The 18,526-nt window shown below is 34.7% G+C and overlaps 1 protein-coding gene across 7 annotated transcripts in view; it reads left to right on the top strand.

Moving 5' to 3' along the window:
• Nucleotides 1-18,526, top strand: part of SPAG9 (sperm associated antigen 9) — a 132,983-nt gene that overhangs the window by 73,782 nt on the left and 40,675 nt on the right. For all 7 annotated transcript variants that reach the window (XM_072938687.1, XM_072938686.1, XM_015251314.3 and 4 more), the window contains 3 exons: nt 4,781-4,988; nt 5,533-5,632; nt 13,036-13,157. In XM_072938687.1, coding sequence (XP_072794788.1) covers nt 4,781-4,988; nt 5,533-5,632; nt 13,036-13,157 — 430 coding nt within the window. The remainder of the gene's footprint in view (nt 1-4,780; nt 4,989-5,532; nt 5,633-13,035; nt 13,158-18,526) is intronic.

The raw sequence follows: 18,526 nt of genomic DNA, 5'->3' as shown, positions 1-18,526 counted from the left end.
AGTACCCCAGTGCTGGGACATGACCAGCATAAAATAGGAGTTGGAGGTCTCCAGAAGCCACAGATTACATCTGGAATAATAGCATGTACCTCCCCTATAACTTTATGTTGAATAATTAATTCTTATAAATGCTTCCAGTTTCCATTTAGGGCCTAGTAAAGGTTTTCCCTTGTTCTGCACGTGGTGTCTTATGACCTTACTGTTGACCAAAAGTGATACATTTTATGTTTTAACAGGTTAATGTTTAGACTTGTCTTTCTTCCTTCTGCTTTAATTGGCGGCATTGTTAGTGAGAGAATTTCATACTTTCTTCCGTAGGAGATACAATGTAAGAATATTGTGCCCTCGGTCAAACACTATAGCAGAGACTTGATGTCTCAGTTACTTCCTCCTAATCTTAGGACATTTATGTCACCACTGCCTGGGAGACCAAGGAAAATACTTCTTTTGAAAACTAGTCCCTGAAATTCAGAGCTTTTCCTTCCTCAACTCTCATGCTCTATCCTGGGATCCAGTTGTCAAAAGTACAGCCCACACAGTGAGCTATTTCAATGTGTGTAAAATATTTTTATGTGGTAAAAGTATAAAAGGGAAACAAGTTACAGATCAGTAAATCTCATGTTATTTGGATAGCCTAGGACAAATTTTAAAATACCATCTTCTAAGCAGATACTAATTTACCACTTCATTGTAGCCCTAAACCTTGAGATCCCCTAAGGTGTCACAGTCCTTTTCCTGTTAGGTTCAGCTCTCTCCTCGTTACTTTATTTCAGATCCACAAGTGAATGTGGGGAAGAGGGCTTTTGCCAAACTCTTTATATTGTGAACTTTTAATTTATTAAGTAATAAATGGCAAGATCAAGATCAACCTCAAATTATTTGTTTTTCAAATACCTTCAGAGGTGTATCATTTAGTCATTGTAGATGAATGTGATATTCTCTGGGACTTTCTGAATCCATAGTCTTGATGGGTTTAAGTGCTGTCTATCAATACTATTCATCAGGAGCCTGGACTGTTTATTTTATATTAATTTTTAAATATAATTTATATTTTAAACCTTAAAAGGGTGAGAATTCATATATATGATAACATAAATATGAATTAACAAGGCTGGTAGACGAACCAAAATAATACACTTTATTTTTTCTATTAACCAGAGTACACATCAAAACAAAGACCAAGAGAGTGGTACTCAGGCTGATTTCGAGTTGTCTTCACTGTAGCTCTTTTTGGCTCCAGGAATGTTCTTGTTGGTTTTCCTGACTCAACTCCTAACAAGCTGGTTTGCTTGACTAAACTTTAATGAGCTACTTTTAAATTAGGTGCCAATCACCAGCTCAGGGTAATTAATAGTCAATAATTTTGTCTTTTAATATTAAGAGAAAAGGAGGTTACAGAGAACCGAACTATTTATGTTTATCTTTCTTCCCATTGGAAGTCAGTCCTGTATTTGAGATGCACAGAAGAAAATAGTTGGGTGTATAATTCGGCTAATTTTATTAGGAGTATGGAGATAGTGTATTGCACTGCAGGTAATCAATTTAAACACAAGCAATAAAGAATGGATAGTCTCAATCATAAATAGTATGAATGGTTTTCTTTTTCTCAAAACGTCCCAACAAATTGAAAGAAGTTCATCTAGTTATACAAATTCAAATTTGTTTAGATCTTATTTACCTTTTCCCTTTGTCATAAGAGTGGTACATGTCTACTGTTAAATTTGGAAACAGAAGAGTATTATAAACAGGAAAATTTTTTTTTACTACCATTTGTAGTCACTTTATATACTTAAAGAAATTGTTTTTGAGACCATACTTGATATATGGATTTATATTCTGATTTTTATAATTTCTTTCTGCTTAAAACCACCCACCCCCCCCCCCCACACACACACACACACACACACACACATATATTTTATGGAAGTACAGTCAATTACAGTGTGTCAGTTTCTGGTGTACTAAGCACAGTGTCCCAGTCATGCATATACATACATATATTCATTTTCATATTTTTTTATTAAAGATTATTACAAGATATTGAACATAGTTCTCTATGCTATATGAAAGAAACTTTTTAAAATCTATTTTTATATATAGTGACTAACATTTGTAAATCTCAAACTCCCGAATTTATCCCCTCCCACCCATACATATGTATATATTAAAAAAATGCTAACGAGGGCAAATTGAAAGTGAAAGTCACTCATTAACCATCTACCCATTGGCAGCCACTATTAAAATTGTCATGTAGGTCCTAACAGACCTTTTTCTAGCCGTATTTTTTAGTTGATTATACTGTATAGAACTGTATTGATCCCCAGTCTCTTTGCTAAATATTTTGAATATTTTCCATCTCAGTAGATATTCTTCTAAAATACAATTTTTTTTGGTTGCTGCATAGTATTTTGTTGTATAAATGTACTATAATTTACTTAATTTCCTATTTTGCAGCATTTAAGTTATTTTGCTGTTTTTTGCTGTTATAGATGATATCCTCTATACATCTCTGATTATTTCTTTAAAAAGTATGCATTTTTTTCCAATTTAATGTAGCATTTTCCTATGACATTGAAAATTCATTCTAAGTATTTTATGCTAACATGGATCTACTGTTTGTTTGTTTGTTTGTTTATTTATTTTGCTAGATTCAGAATCTCAAAGACTTGTTTTTAGTAAATGGATCATTATCTGTCATGGGAGATACATTATCTGTCATGGGAGATATATATATATTCTTATAATGATAATGAGCAATAAGTAATCAGTAGCCGACCAACCATTATACAAGTCCAAGTACAATATAAACTGTCAGAAAATGAGACTAGCAAAAATTTACTAGGATGAAGTTCTTCAGCAAACATTTGGGTTTTATCTATGTGTTAGAGCTCAAGCCCACAGTAGAGCTAGGCTCAAGACTTGTAATGAGTAATGCCATACTGGGTCACATTCTGTGACTTTATACATTCCTCATCATTAAAAACAAAAACAAAGGGGGAAAAAAAAACCCTGAAAGCCTAGGATAGAGACAAAGAGTGAATGGGGATGGGAGGACTATTTATTGAAGGAATAAAGAGCTCTCGATTTGCTGTAGCAAATATATATATTTTTTCCATAACCTGTGTTCTCATCTGATAATTGATTTGTATTAGTTCAGCCACTCTTGGTAGTGAAATTTGTGGTACATCAAAATATATGATAGTAAATTAAAATATTAAGAGAAGATAATGCTAGAGATGAAAACATTTTAATGTTGTAAAACCAAGTTTTAGTGATGGTTAAGTTCTCCAAGTATGGTTACTTTCATTGTAGTTGCTGTTCATCATAGCATGTGTAAGTTGACTATAAGCCAAAAAATGTTTTCTTACTCTTAAATAGAGTTTTAAACTTGAATTTGAACACCCTCTTACTTCTCAGCACTTAAAATAACCGAAATTTCTCAGTGTAAGATTGATATTGTGTTAGTTGTTTTTAATTGCTTGGATTCTATTCTATTATTTTTATAGCTATAATGTATTTTTAACAATGTTCTTTAAAAATTAAAAAATAAAAATTTACAGAGAGATGACAAATATCACTAAAATCATCTCCCACCATAGCACAACTTAGTATGTTTATATATATATTTTTTTGTCTTAGGCCAGAAGCATGCATTGTGAAATTTTCAAAGTTGTGCATAATGTATTGTTATAAATTGGAATAAATAGCCAACATTTTAAACAGTATGTGTGAACATGTTGCTATGTCTTTCTATAGAAAAGGTTAGAATAATGTAATGAATTAGGTGCCATTATCTCTGTTTTACAAATGAGATACAGATGTACAGATACACAGATATACAGATAGGTATAGAAAGAATATATAACTTATCCAAAATTATACATGTGGTAAATTCACTAAATTCTCCCTAGTCATCATTATCACCACCACCACCATCATCATTATTATTATTACTAGTAGTAAACATTTTGTCAGATTCTCTTTTTTGGAAGGTGGGTACTTTGCTCTAAAGAGCTGCCTCATATTGGTGGCCATTGGATAGCTGTTTTTAATTATTTTGGCGTCACAAACCCCTTTGAAAATCTGATAAAATTCGTAGATTCTTTTCCTAGAAAAATTCATTTTACAAAGATTTTTGCATAAATTTTCAGTCTGGGCATGTACTTCTCGAAGCCTATCTGTGGACCCTATAATAGTAGTTACCAAATTTTAATGAGTATATAAATCATCTGGATTGTTTGTTAAAATGCAGGTTTCCTGATCTTACTGCCTAAAGCCTGGACTTGGACTTAGAATCTGTCCTTTATATAAGCACTTCAAATGACCTGGATACCACATGTTTTAAGAACGCTGTTTACAAAACTCCACAATGAGATTAAGAATCTTATTTCATTGCTGTTTTAGAGTAGCTATGACACAGTACATTCTCTAGGTGTTTGAAATAGGTCTTTATTATCAAATGATTGTACAAATTAGAACTGTTGTTACGAACTCTGGTGACATTATTGTATACTTTTATTGCTAATACTGCCAATCTACTTTTTATCTTCAGATTTTCTATTTAGAAGAGTCCTATGTATGTTTGGAAAAATATGATTACTTAAACATTTCCCAATTACTTGAAAATAATCTGCAGAGATTATTTATTGATTTCCTTTGGTAATCACTGACTTTTTAAAAAAATAACATTTTCTCTCAAATTTATTTCTTAACCCATTTTAAAAATAATTTAAAATAAAGTACTCATTAAACATTTTTCCCTAATTACATTTATTTGTAGGATGAACTTTCTGATGTTAGCCAAGGAGGATCTAAAGCTACCACTCCAGCATCAACAGCTGCTTCAGATGTGGCAGCAATTCCTACTGATACTCCCTTAAATGAAGATAATGAAGGATTTGTAAAGGCTGCAGATACCCCAGAAAAGTCAGAGATCAGCAAGCACATTGAAGTACAGGTAGCCCAAGAAACTAGAAATGTGTCAACAGGTAAGTGACCCTAGTTCTTTATTTACTGGCAAAGTATTCAATAAATCCAGATGATGTGGGTGTGAGAAGATACATGTTTGGGGTGTTGTTGCTGTAGATTTATAAAATTGTACTCAATTTTAAATTAGCTTAGAAGAGGTGATGATTAAATAAAGTTTTGGAGAGAAAAATTGGGATGGGGGATTGGCAGGTTGGAATGCTTGAAAGACAGAAGGACAGTCCCTGCCTTAGGTCATTAGGCTATGTTTTTAATTTCTCTGTATTCCACACTTTAAATAGAATGAAAACAGTGAGTTATGGCTGGGGATAGCCAGAAAGAAGCAAAAATGAAAACTTTCTTTGGTTATTTATTAGTTTCTTGGATTTACTGTTAATTGTATATATGACATTTTATCTGTCTAAAATAATGTTTCCTAGAATCAAGTCTTTAAAAAAATTTTATGGTGAAATGATATATTTACAATCATAGAAGCAACAGGATTTTCATATGAGGGACAGTATGTGTTATGTGCATTATTTTTATGTCATTTTGTCATTTCCCAAGGCTCTGCTGAAAATGAAGAGAAGTCAGAAGTTCAGGCAATCATCGAGTCCACTCCTGAGTTGGATATGGACAAAGATCTCAGTGGATATAAAGGCTCAAGGTACTGTAAATGTTAGAAAGGACATCTTTTCCCTCTCCCAGAAGTACCCATTGTCTTCTGGTCTCTGACTAGACAAAATGCATTCAAATATTTTGCTGAAGAAATACTGATATTATATTTTGGTTTTGGAATCTTGAATCTGGATATTGTACATGCTTAAAATGTTTTATGAAATGTTACCTCTGTGGCATCAGGAACTAGGAGCATGTGGAAGGGTGCGGGGGAAAAAAAGATGGACAAAGAGTATTCCATACTTTCTTACAATTTAGAAAACATAGAAGCAAAATTGAGAAAAGTAATAATTTGAGCAAACTTTATTCCTTTCCCCAGATCAGGCAGAAGAGAATGTCTTCCCTTCAAAACTGTAATGATCTTATTATTGGAAGAAATTAGTCTCATTCCACATGGGTAGGCTGTTTAGTGTGAGAAGAGAATGGTTATTTGTCATCTTAATGAAGGCCATCTGAAATATATTGATGTTCAAGAATGTCACACAGGAGCTACTGCCTTTTAATTTCTAATAGAAATTTTTTTAAATTAATTAACAATGACCATAAAAATATGCCATTTATTGATCACTGCTAGACATTGTGCAGTATGCAATAGTGGTTAAAAAGCCTGAGCCTAGAATAAGACTGTGCGTTCAAATCCTGACTTGGATTTGAATCTGAGGTAAGTTTCCTCATCCATAAAAGGGAATTATAATACCTCAGATGGTTGTGAAGAATAAGTGTCTTAATACATGCTAAATCATTGGCAAGTGCCCGGTTCAATAAATGTTAGCTAATATTATTATCAACATTATTTTATATATAATTTTATCTTAATTATAACCTTGTTAGGTAGCTGTCTTCACCCCTGTTGGAAGGAAGCTCAGAATTGTATGGTAACTTGTCCAACATTACTGAACTAGCAGGAGGCGGAGCTGGGATTTAATCTAGGACTCTCTGATTTCAAAGGCTGTGTCCTATTAAAATATTTTTCCTTTATTGTTTGTTTAATAAATTAAACAAAGCAGAGTGTAGAAAGTGAAATTTGCTTTTTATCCATTCTCTCCTAAACCTAGGAGATACAGCTACTTACTATCATTTGTGTGCTTTTATCATTCTAAACCTCTTTTTAAAAATAAAAAACACTTATTAGACTAATGCATGTATGCACTGTTAAGGTCAAAGGCAATACAAAATATGAAGGGCAATACTAGTCCCTTGCCCCTACCAACATCTCACTCCCACTCCCAAGAGTCAGTCTCTATCACTTCTCAGTTCTCTTTGGGTATTTATCTTCAAGTATCTAAATCACATCCTTACACTTTTTCCCTTAGTCCCTCTCTTTCTCAGTTGGGATTTTATGAGTAAATTAAGTCCTAATGCCCTAAGGTGCCCCTTGTATATAATGAATTATCTCCACTCCTGTGCATTTAGAACAGTACTAGCTATGTACTTTCTTTGAGATAATTGAGAAAATAGTCACTCAAACCATCTTCTGTATTCTGAGGATCAAATGAGAAGCGCTGGTTTAAAAACATTGCAATACTAGCTGTTGACTTTATAATGGAAGACTTTATAGCCATGACAAGGATACAGTGCTTAAACCACCGCCTTTCCTTTCATCCTCCCAATATAATTATATCTGTTTTTGTTACATTAAGACCCACTGATTATATCGTTATGATTATGTAAATACTTAACAGCCTAGCCACAGAATATACTGATTACATTTCCTTTCTTTTACAACTTTGTTTTTCTTTAATTTAGTAAAGTCTCAGGGGTTTTTTGGTTGGTTTTGTTTGTTTGTTTTGCTTAGACTTCTACATACCTATCACTAATTCATTGACGGATGCCCTACAAATCATAAACATAAACATTCTCAAAATGGCCAAACATGAAACCAGTTTCCTGTCACACTCTCTCCTGATGTCTTCTATTCCTGTTCTCCAATCTAGACTTTATGATGTTTGCTCTGGTCCTGGAATTTGCTCTCACTTTCATCCTGGGGATTCTTTTCACCTCTGTCCTCTGTTCTGTCTTCTGTTTCCTGGACACATGTCATCTTGTTTCCTGATGAATGCCTTTGTTTTGACAGAACGTATTCTTTCTTTCTTGGCAAAGGCTGTATGAGAAGTAAGTTTTTGAGAACCTGAACGTGATAAATATCATATAAAGACATGATAGTTTAGCTGGGTACAGAATTCTAGGTTGTAAAGTCTGCAGAATTGTGAAGACATTGCTTCATCATCATGTTGAGTTTGGGGTGATGCCATTTGGGTTCTTGCTCTTTTTATATTCTCTTTCTAAGTTTTTAGGATTTCTCTTTATCCTTGTTCTGTTTTCCTTTTTAAAAATTCATGATGATGTGTTTGATATAGGGGTCTTCTTTTGTATCTGCATAAGTCCTTTTATCTGGAAATTCATACTTCCCAGTTCTAAATTTTCTTTTTATTTCTCCTTTTTGTTGTCTCTTCTTTCTCTGTGGAACACCGATTGAACATATTGAACATCCTGGACTAACCCTCATAATTCCCTGTTCCCCTTTTTCCCCTGTCTCTTCAGTTTTAGTTCTAATTTCTGGATGATTTCTTCAACTTTATCTTTCAACCCTCATTAATTTTTTTTTCCTAAAATCTTTTTATTTTTCTTGGATGGTTGCTTTTTATAACATCCTATAATTCTCTTATGGATGCAACATTTGTTATTTTAAAAAAAGTTGTTTTTTTTTTTTAAACTTTTTGCTGCTGTCTACAATCCTTGTCTCCTTTTACTCTGAGTGCCCCATCATAGTCCATTTGTTTTGGGCTCTTAATTTTATGATAGAGACATTCTTCGAATACCTAGTCCTCTGTGGCTGTTTTGCTCATACTTAAATAAATGATACTGATTCTTCAGTTTTCTGCCTACAACGTTTAACCTTGGCTTTCATTGTTCAGGGAGCAATGCTGGGAGAAGGGAGGTCTCACTGTTCTGGAGGATTGGATTTAGGTCTCATACTACTTCTTGTGCTATCTTTTCATCCCATCCCTCTATCTTATAGTCCCTCTTTCACACCTCTCTCTGCAGATTTCTGATTTCTTCAATTCGTGGGCCCTTCAGGGGTTCTGGCAGCATACTGACTTCCTCCTTACACACTAATGGCTTAAGTTTCAGCTTTTTCTTCTCTGTTGAATCAGTTTAATCAGTTTCTACTGTTTGTCCATCTGTTTTCCATCTTACAGAATTTTGTTCACATTTTATCTGCTTTCTTAGATCTTTTTCTATTCCCCATGTCTTTGTGGGCATATACCTTTATAATTCCTTTGCTGTCATTTTAGCTGCATTTCTGAATAATTGGGTGAAAAATGACTATGTCCAACATGTTTAACTGGAAATCCTGTGCAGATTTTTTGCTATTAATATAACATTAATATGCAAACATGTACATTTCCCCATTCTCCTCTACAACCCTGCAAAAAGGGCTTTTTTATACATACTGTATTGCAATTTGCCTTTTTTTGGTCATTTTTTAATAGACTTTATTCTTTTAGAGCAGTTTCAAGTTCACAACAGAATTGAGCAGAAAGTGCAGAGTTTGCACATAGCCCTCCCTACCCACACATATATACTACCCTACCCTCAACATCCCTCATCAGTGAGGGATATTTGGTACAATCGATGAACCAACATGGGCACATTATTATCAAACAAACTCCATAGTTTACATTAGGGTTCACTATTGATGTTGTACATTCTATGGGCTTTGACAAATGCATAATGACATATAGCCACCACTATAGTATCATACAGAATAATTTCATTGCCTTAAAAATCCCTTATGCTCCATCTATTCATTCCTCTCTCCCTCCCTCTCCCCAAACCCCTGGAAACCAGGATCTTTTTATTGTTTCTGTAGCTTTGCCTTTTCCAGAATGTCATTTGGTTGGAATCGTACAGTTTATAGCCTTTTCAGACTGGCTTCTGTCATTTAGTAATATGTCTTTTAAGTTTCTTCTATGTCTTTCATGACTTTATAGATTTTTTTTAACTGCACATATATTTTTTAACTTATATATATGTACTGTTCATTGTTTCTAAGAACGTTTAGAGCTTTAGCTTTTTGAACTTACATAGTTATCAAAGGTATAAAGCCAACCACAAAATAAGAATTAACTCAGAAAGATACATATACCCTGCTATTAACAGCAATGTTATTTATAATTACCAAGATATGGAAGCAACCTAAGTGCACATCAATAGTTGAATAGGTAATGGAGATGCAGCGTGTGTGTGTGTGTGTGTGTGTGTGTGTATTTACATATATATATATGTAAATAAATGTAATACAAGTCAACCATTAAAAGAAGGATATTTTGCCATTTGTAGCCCTTCATCTTTTTTTTTTTTTTTTTACTTCAAAACCCAGAATTTTATAACTGGCAGAGACATTTCCATTACATCAAAAACAACAAAATACTGAGAAATAAACTTAGCCAGGAGGTTACCTATACTCTGAAAACCAAAATGACACAAAGAAGTGGAAAGATTTCTTGTGCTCTTGGATTGGAAGAATCAACACTATCAAAATGGCTACACTACCCAAAGCAATCCACAGACCCAACGCAACCCCTATCAAAATACTTGTGACATTCTTCCCAGAACTAGAACAAGCAATTCCAAAATTTATAAGAAGCCACAAAAGACCCCAAACAGCCAAAGCAATCTTTTGTAGGTCTCTCTCTCTCTTTTCTCTTTCTTTGTTTTGTTCTCTTTTCTTATGGTTTGATGACTAGAGAAGGTTCTTTAGCATTTGTTGTAAAGCTGGTTTGGTGGTGCTGAAATCTTTTAGCTTTTGTTTATCTGTGAAATTTTGGTTTCTCCATCAAGTCTGAATGAGAGCCTTGCTGGATAGAGTATTCTTGGTTGTAAGTTTCCCCCTTGCATCACTTTAAATATATCGTGCCACTCCCTTCTGGCCTGTAGAGTTTGTGCTGAAAAATCAGCTGATAACCTTTTAGGAGTTCCCTTGTGTATTATTTGTCGCTTTTCTCTTGCTAATTTTAATATTTTCTTCTTATCCTTAGTTTTTGTCTGTTTGATGTCTGTGTATCTTGGTGTGTTCCTCTTTGGGTTGATTCTGTGTGGTACTGTCTGCTCTTCCAGGACTTGGGTGACTGTTTCCTTTCCCAAGTTGGGGAAGTTTTCAGTTCCTATCTCTCCCAAAATTTTCCCAGGTCTTTTCTCTCTCTCTCTTCTCTTTATGGGGCCCCTATAATGTGAATATAAGAGTGCTTCATGTTGTCCCAGCGTTCTCTTAAACTATCCTCATTCCTTTTTATTTTTTATTTTTTCTGTTCTGAAGTAGTGATTTCCACTAATCTGTCTTCTAGTTCACTGATCCGTTCTGCCTCATTTATTCTTCATTCCTTCCAGTATATTGTTCATTTCAGTGATTTTATTCTTCAGCTCTGTTTGGGTATTTATATTTTCCAACTCTTTGCTGAAAACTTCACTCTATGCATATATACTCTTCTTGAGTTCTTAAACATCTTGGCCATCATTACTTAAAAGTCTTTCTCAGGTAAATTTCCTATCTCCTCATCACTTATTTCTTCTTCTGGGATTTTATTTTGTGCCTTGGCCTGGGAAATATTCCTTTGCTGCCTCATATCGTCTATCTTTCTCTGTGTTTGTAGATTCCTTCCACAGGTTTTGGGATTGTTGTTTTCTTACTTCTAGTATCTGTCCCTGGTGGGTGAGGTTGGACTAAAGGCTTATGCAGGTTTCCTGGCAGGAGGAGCCAGTGCCTGCCCACTGCTGGGTGAAGCTTGGTCCTGGACCTCTGATGGGTAGGGCTGTGTCTAGAGGCCTTTGTGGCTTAGGAAGTCTGATGATGGGTGGGGCTGTGTTCCCACCCTGTATGTTGTTTGGCCTGAGGCTTCCCTGCTGCCTGTGGGGTGGGGCTAGGTCTTTGTGCTCATGATCCAATCAAGATGTCAGCCTCCTGGAAAGCTCATGTAGATTAACACTCCCAGAATGTCCGCCACCAGCTTTTATGTCCCCTGAGTGAGCCACAGCCATCCCCCACACCCCCAGGAGACCCTCCAAATCCAGCAGGCTGGTCTGGTGCAGGTTCCTATGAAATCACTGCCTCTGTGCTTGGTGCATGTGAGTTTCCGTGTACGCTTCTCAAGTGAATGGAGTCTGTTTCCTCCAGTCCTGTGGAGCTCCTGGAGCCAAGCCTTCAAAACCAGATATCTTGGTGTTCCCTTCTCTTCCCAATGCCAGAACCGGGTCTAGGGAGACTGATGTAGGGATTAGAGCTCTCACTCCTGTGGGAGGGCCTCTGCTTAACTTAACTGTTCTTCAGCTTGTGGGTTGCCCACCTGGGGGGTATGGGGCCCAATTATATCCTGAGCATGCCCCTCCTACTGTCCTGCTGTGGTTCCCTTTTTATGTTTCCAGTTGCAGAATATCTTTTCTGCTAGGTTCTAGTCTTTTTTTTGATGGTTGTTTGGCATTCAGTTGTGGTTTTGTTGTAGTTGCAAGGAGCGGCAAGCTCCTGGGCCTACCACTCCGCCGTCTTGACCAGAGCTCTGCAACTTGCCTTTTAAAATGCACTTTTTGTTTGTTTGTTTGGAAAGCTCTATTTTAATATTTTTAACTATAAAATTAAAATTTTAAACTTTTATTTATATCCATAACTTATTTCTTCTGCACCTTATTAATGATCACTTAGGTCGTTTCAACTTTTTGCTACTGTAAAAATACTGCTCTGACCATCATTTTACATACATAATTGCCTTCTTGTGACAGGATTTTTGTAGGGATTTTTTGGACATCAAATTCTTGGGTCAGTGGGTATTTACATATTAAATTTTAATAGATACCATGCCAATTTATACAGAGACAGTAAACACACACACACACACACACACACACACACACACACCCAGTAGTTAAGATTATGGATTCTGAAGCCTGGCTGCCTGGGTTTGAATTCTGCCTCTTTCACTCATTTGCAGGATGATCTTAGCAAATTCATCAGCCTTTTTAGTTTCCTCTTCTGTAAAATTTGGGATAATAGCAGCAACTGCGTTTTAGAGTAGGTATGAATGTTTTGTTTTATAAGGTAATCTGTGAAAGCACTTAGACTGCCTGATACAGTGCAGAGTTATGCTTTCTGTTAGCTGTCATTTATTCTTTGTGTTTGCTAGGATCTCACCACAAAAACATTCTGTAATTTCTTCACTTCTCTCTGGAGTGTAATGGAAGTTTCTTAGGAACCCTCTGAGAATTCTTGTTAAATAAGAATTTATATTAAATTTCAGGTAAAAAAATTCCTATGTAACTTAGCCTTTTGTATTGATTTTGCACTGATAAAAACATCTTTGTTATAGTTGTTGATTTGGTTTTGTTGTTTTTGTTGCATAGCACTCCCACCAAAGGCATAGAGAATAAAGCTTTTGATCGCAATACAGAATCTCTCTTTGAAGAACTGTCTTCAGCTGGTTCAGGCCTAATTGGAGATGTGGATGAAGGAGCAGATTTACTAGGTATGATAGTTCATCTGAAGTAGAATCATACTGTTTTAAAGAGAGGTTTTTTTTAAAATGATCTAATTGAAGATTTCTTTACAATGTCGCTGACTGCCCAGTGGTGCAGAGTTACTGCACTTTTAAGTAATTAATAGAAACGTATTCTTTGAGATCATGAAAGTTTTAAATGAAAGTGTTTTCACATATGATTGTGCCTAAAATTGAATTGCATTTTAATTTGTATTTTGAATTCATGTAACACAATTTATTGAATCCCTGTATTCTGAGAACAGTATTACACATGAGAAACACAATGATAACATTCAAAACAAACTTATGGGGGGTAGGGTATAGCTTAGTGGTAGAATGCACGCTTAGCATTCACGCGGCCCTGGATTCAATCCCCAGTATCTCCATTTAAAGAAGTAAATAAGTAAACCTTAACCACCTCCCCCAACAAATAAAAAATTAAATAAATTGATTTTAAAAAACAACAAAGATTGATAAAAGCAAGAATAAACAAATGGGACCTAATGAAACTTACAAGCTTCTGCACAGCAAAGGAAGCCATAAGTAAAAAAAACGACAGCCTACAGAAGGGGAGAAAATTTTTGCAAATGAAACCGACAAAGGCTTGATCTCCAGAATATATAAGCAGCTCATACGACTTAATAAGAAAAAGCAAACAACCTAATCCAAAAATGGGCAGAAGACCTAAACAAACAATTCTCCAAGGAAGACATACAAGTGATCAATAGGCACATGAAAAAATGCTCTGTGTCACTAATTATCAGAGAAATGCAAATCAAAACTACAATGAGGTATCACCTCACACCAGTCAGAATGGCCATCATTCAAAAGTCCACAAATGACAAATGCTGGAGAGGCTGTGGAGAAAAGGGTACCCTCCTACACTGCTGGTGGGAATGCAGTTTGGTGCAGCCACTGTGGAAAACAGTATGGAGATTCCTCAAAAGACTAGGATAGACTTACCATATAACTCAGGAATCCCGCTCTTGGGCATATATCCGGAAGGAACCCTACTTCAAAATGACACCTGCACCCCAATGTTCATAGCAGCCCTATTGACAATAGCCAAGACATGGAAATAGCCTAAACGTCCATCAACGGATGACTGGATAAAGAAGTGGTATATTTATACAATGGAATACTATTCAGCCATAAAAACCGACAACATAACGCCATTTGCAGCAACAAGGGTGTCCCTGAAGAATGTCATTCTAAGTGAAGTAAGCCAGAAACAGAAAGAAAAATATTGTATGAGATTGCTCATATGTGGAATCTTTAAAAAAAGAAAAAAAAACATAAATACAAAGCAGAAACAGACTCAAACATAGAATACAAACTTGTAGTTGTCAAGGGGGAGGAGGTTGGGAAGGGACAGACTGGGAGTTCAAAATTTGTAGATGCTGACAGGTATATGTAGAATAGATAAACAAGATTATACTGTATAGCACAGGGAAGTACATACAAAATCTTGTGGTAGCTCACAGTGAAAAAAAAATGTGACAATGAATATATGTATGTTCATGTATAACTGAAAAATTGTGCTCTACAGTGGAATTTGACACAACATTGTAAAATGACTATAACTAAATAAAAAATGTTTAAAAAATACATTTACTTATATCTATTACATATATTCACACACATATGTATATATATGTTGTACATTAAAACAAATAATAAAAGTGAATAAAATTCACGTGTTAAGGAAAACCCCAACAACAAAGATTGAAAATCTTTTACAAAAAGAAAGGAAGGGGAAAAAAAATAAACTTACAGTTACCAGGGGGAAAAGTGATGGAAAGGGATATAAATTGAGAGTTCAAGATTTGCAGATATTACCTACTATATATAAAATATATAAACAATAAGTTTATACTGTATAGCAGAGGGAACTATATTTGATATCTTGTAGTAGCGTATGGTGAAAAAGAATATGAAAATGAATATATGTATATTCATGTATGACTGAAGCATTGTGCTGTACACCAGAAATTGATACAACATTGTAAAACTGACTATACCTCAGTAATAAAATAGATTAAAAAAATCTGCAGATACTAACTACTGAATATAAAATATATAAACAACAAATTTATACTGTTTAGCACAGGGAATTATATTCAGTATCTTGTAACATATAGTGAAAAGAATATGAAAACAAGTAGGTGTGTATATATGTTTGACTGAAACGTGCTGTACACCAGAAATGGACACAATATTGTAAACTGACTATACTTCAGTTAAAAACAATAAAAAATTTTTTAAAGTTACAATTATATGATTAAAAAAAAGAAACACAGTTATTTTATATATATGTGTGTATATGTGTGTATGTGTAAATGTATAGGTATGGATTGATGGATTGCTACTTCATGGCTTAAATACATTTCATTAAATTCTTTTGACCTTAAATAAGAAATTACAACACTTGATTTTTCTGAGATTTCATAGAGCACTCTATGTTAACTCTTTGAGAAATGTAATCATTTTAGAGTTTGTGTTGTTGAAGAATACCTGGTTTGAAACAAATACTGCATTTACTCTTCCACTATTTATCTGGTGACCTTTGTCAAATAGTTTAACCTCTCTGGGCCTTAGTTTCTTTGTGTATAAAAAGAAAGAGTTCAGGTATTGGACACTGCAGCTTATGGACCAAATCCAGCTCACTTCCAATGTGTACAAATAAAGTTTTACTGGGACACAGCCACACTCATTTGTTTATATATTGTCTATAGTTACTTTTACACCACAACAGTAGAGTTAAGTTATCTGCACGGAGATCATGTGGTTTACAAAGCCTAAAATATTCACCATCTGGCCCTTTACAGAAAAAGTTTGCTCTTGCTCTAGGTGGTCTCTGAAGTTCCTTTCAACAATAATTACATGAATCTGACTTATGTCAGTTGCTTTGGTGTGCCTTTCTTATAACTTAAAACCTTATATAAATTGAAAAGTTCGTAGTATTAAATAATCTATGCCTTTGAAATAGATTCTGGTTTCCAAGCCTTTTTTAGTATCTCTTACTGTAATTATCATACAGACTACACTGTACTCAAAAGGTGCTGTTTGTCAGTTCTTGTGAATATAGAGAGGTGTTGCTTGCATTCATTTATGATAAATTTATTGATTACCAGTTAGGTCCTTGACAGAAGTATTTTTTGAAGGAAATACAAGTTCTGTGTAAATAGAGCTCAAACTCTTAATCCAAAGTAAGAGAGATTGAAAGTATATAAATAAAATTATTCTGAGTTAGACATAGACTCCCACCATTAAAGTCTAAATAAAACATTGGAAGCAATTGAATTAGTTTGCATTTCTCAAGAAAGGCTAAAAGATCTTAAGGAACACTCCATTTTTACATTTAAATTTATATTCTAACTTTGTTAACATTAAATTATGCATGAAAAGTTCCTTTAAAGATTTGCCAGACTCCCTGGCAAAACTGAGAGGCAAATGCAAAAAAATGTTAGAAATAAGTGAAGGGAGAAAATTTAGAGCCAAGAATATTCTATCCAGCAAGTTCTCATTCAGATTTGATGGAGAAAGCAAAAGTTTCACAAGTAAACAAAAGCGAAAAGAATTCAGCACCTCCAGATCAGCTTTACAACAAATGTTAAAGGAACTTCTCTAGTCATCAAAGCACAAGAAAAGAGAACAAAAAGAAAAAGGGGGTAGGGGGCAAGCTCTACAAAAACAAACTCAAAACAATTAACAAAAGGCAGTAAGAGCACACCTATCAATAATTACCTTAAATGTAAATGGATTAAATGCCCCAGCCAAAAGACACAGACTGGCTGAATGGGTAAAAAAAGCAAGACCCATATATATGCTGTCTACAAGAGACCCACTTCAGAGCTAGAGACACATGCAGGTTGAAAGTAAGGGGATGGAAAAAGATATTCCATGCAAATGGAAATCAAAAGAAAGCTGGAGTAGCAATACTTACATCAGACAAAATAGATTGTAAAATAAAGACTGTTTAAAGAGCCAAAGAAGGACACTACATAATGCTTCAGGGATTAATCCAAGAAGATAATGTAAGAATTGTAAATATATATGCACCCAACATAGAAGCACCTCAATATGTAAGATAATTGTTAACAGATGTAAAAAGAGAAATAGACAATAACTGTAATAGTGGGGGACCTTAACACCCCACTTACATCAATGGACAGATCATCCACACAGAAAATCAATAAGGAAATACAGGCCCTAAATAACACATTACACCAGATGGACCTAATTGATATCTATAGAGCATTCCATCTGAAAACAACAGAGTATACATTCTTCTCAGGTGCACATGGAACATTCTCCAGAATTGACCACATGCTGGCCCCTATAGCTAGCCTCAGGAATTTAAGAAAATTGGGATCATACCAAGGATCTTTTCCAACCACAATGCTATAAGGTTAGAAATCAACTATAAGAAAAAAAACCGCAAACATGTGAAGGCTAAACAGTATGCTACTAAACAACCAGTGGATCATGGAAGAAATCAAAGAGATAAAAAAAATACTTTGAGACAAATGAAAACGAAAGCACAATGATCCAAAACTTCTGGGACACAGCAAAAGCAGTTCTCAGAGGGAAGTTTATAGCAATACAAGCCTACCTCAGGAAACAAGAACAATCTCAAGTAAACAGCCTAACCTTACACCTAAAGCAGCCAGAGAAAGAAGAACAAACAAACCCCAAAGTTAGTAGAAGAAAAGAAATCATAAAAATTAGAGCAGAAATAAATGAAATAGAGACTAACAAACAATAGAAAAGATCAGTGAAACTAAAGGCTGATTCTTTGAAAAGATAAACAAAATTGATAAGCCTTTAGTCAGACTCATCAATAAAAAAAGGGAGAGGGCCCAAATTAATAAAATCAGAGGTGAAAAAGGAGAAATTACAACTGACACCACAGAAATACAAGGAATCATAAGAGGGTGTTATGAGCAAATACACACCAACAAAAAGGACAATGTAGAAGAAATGGACAATTTCTTAGAAAGGTACAATTTGCCAAGACTAAACCAGGAAGAAATGGACTATGTGAATAGACCAATTACCAGTACTGAAATTGAATCAGTAACTAAAACCTCCCAACAAACAGAAGTCCAGGACCAAGATGGCTTTACAGGTGAATTCTACCAAACATTTAGAGAAGAGTTAACACCTATCCTTCTGAAACTATTCGAAAAAAATTGCAGACGAAGGAACACTTCCAAACTCATTCTATGTGGCCATCATCATGCTGATACCAAAACCAGACAAAGATATCACCAAAAAGAAAATTATAGGCCAGTATCACTTATGAACATGGATGCAAAAATCTGCAACAAAATACTAGCAAATTGACTCCAACA

The sequence above is a fragment of the Vicugna pacos genome, chromosome 16 (genome assembly GCF_048564905.1).
Source record: "Vicugna pacos chromosome 16, VicPac4, whole genome shotgun sequence".
In the NCBI taxonomy this organism is placed as follows: domain Eukaryota; kingdom Metazoa; phylum Chordata; class Mammalia; order Artiodactyla; family Camelidae; genus Vicugna; species Vicugna pacos.
This window is presented reverse-complemented; position numbering and strand designations above follow the sequence as displayed.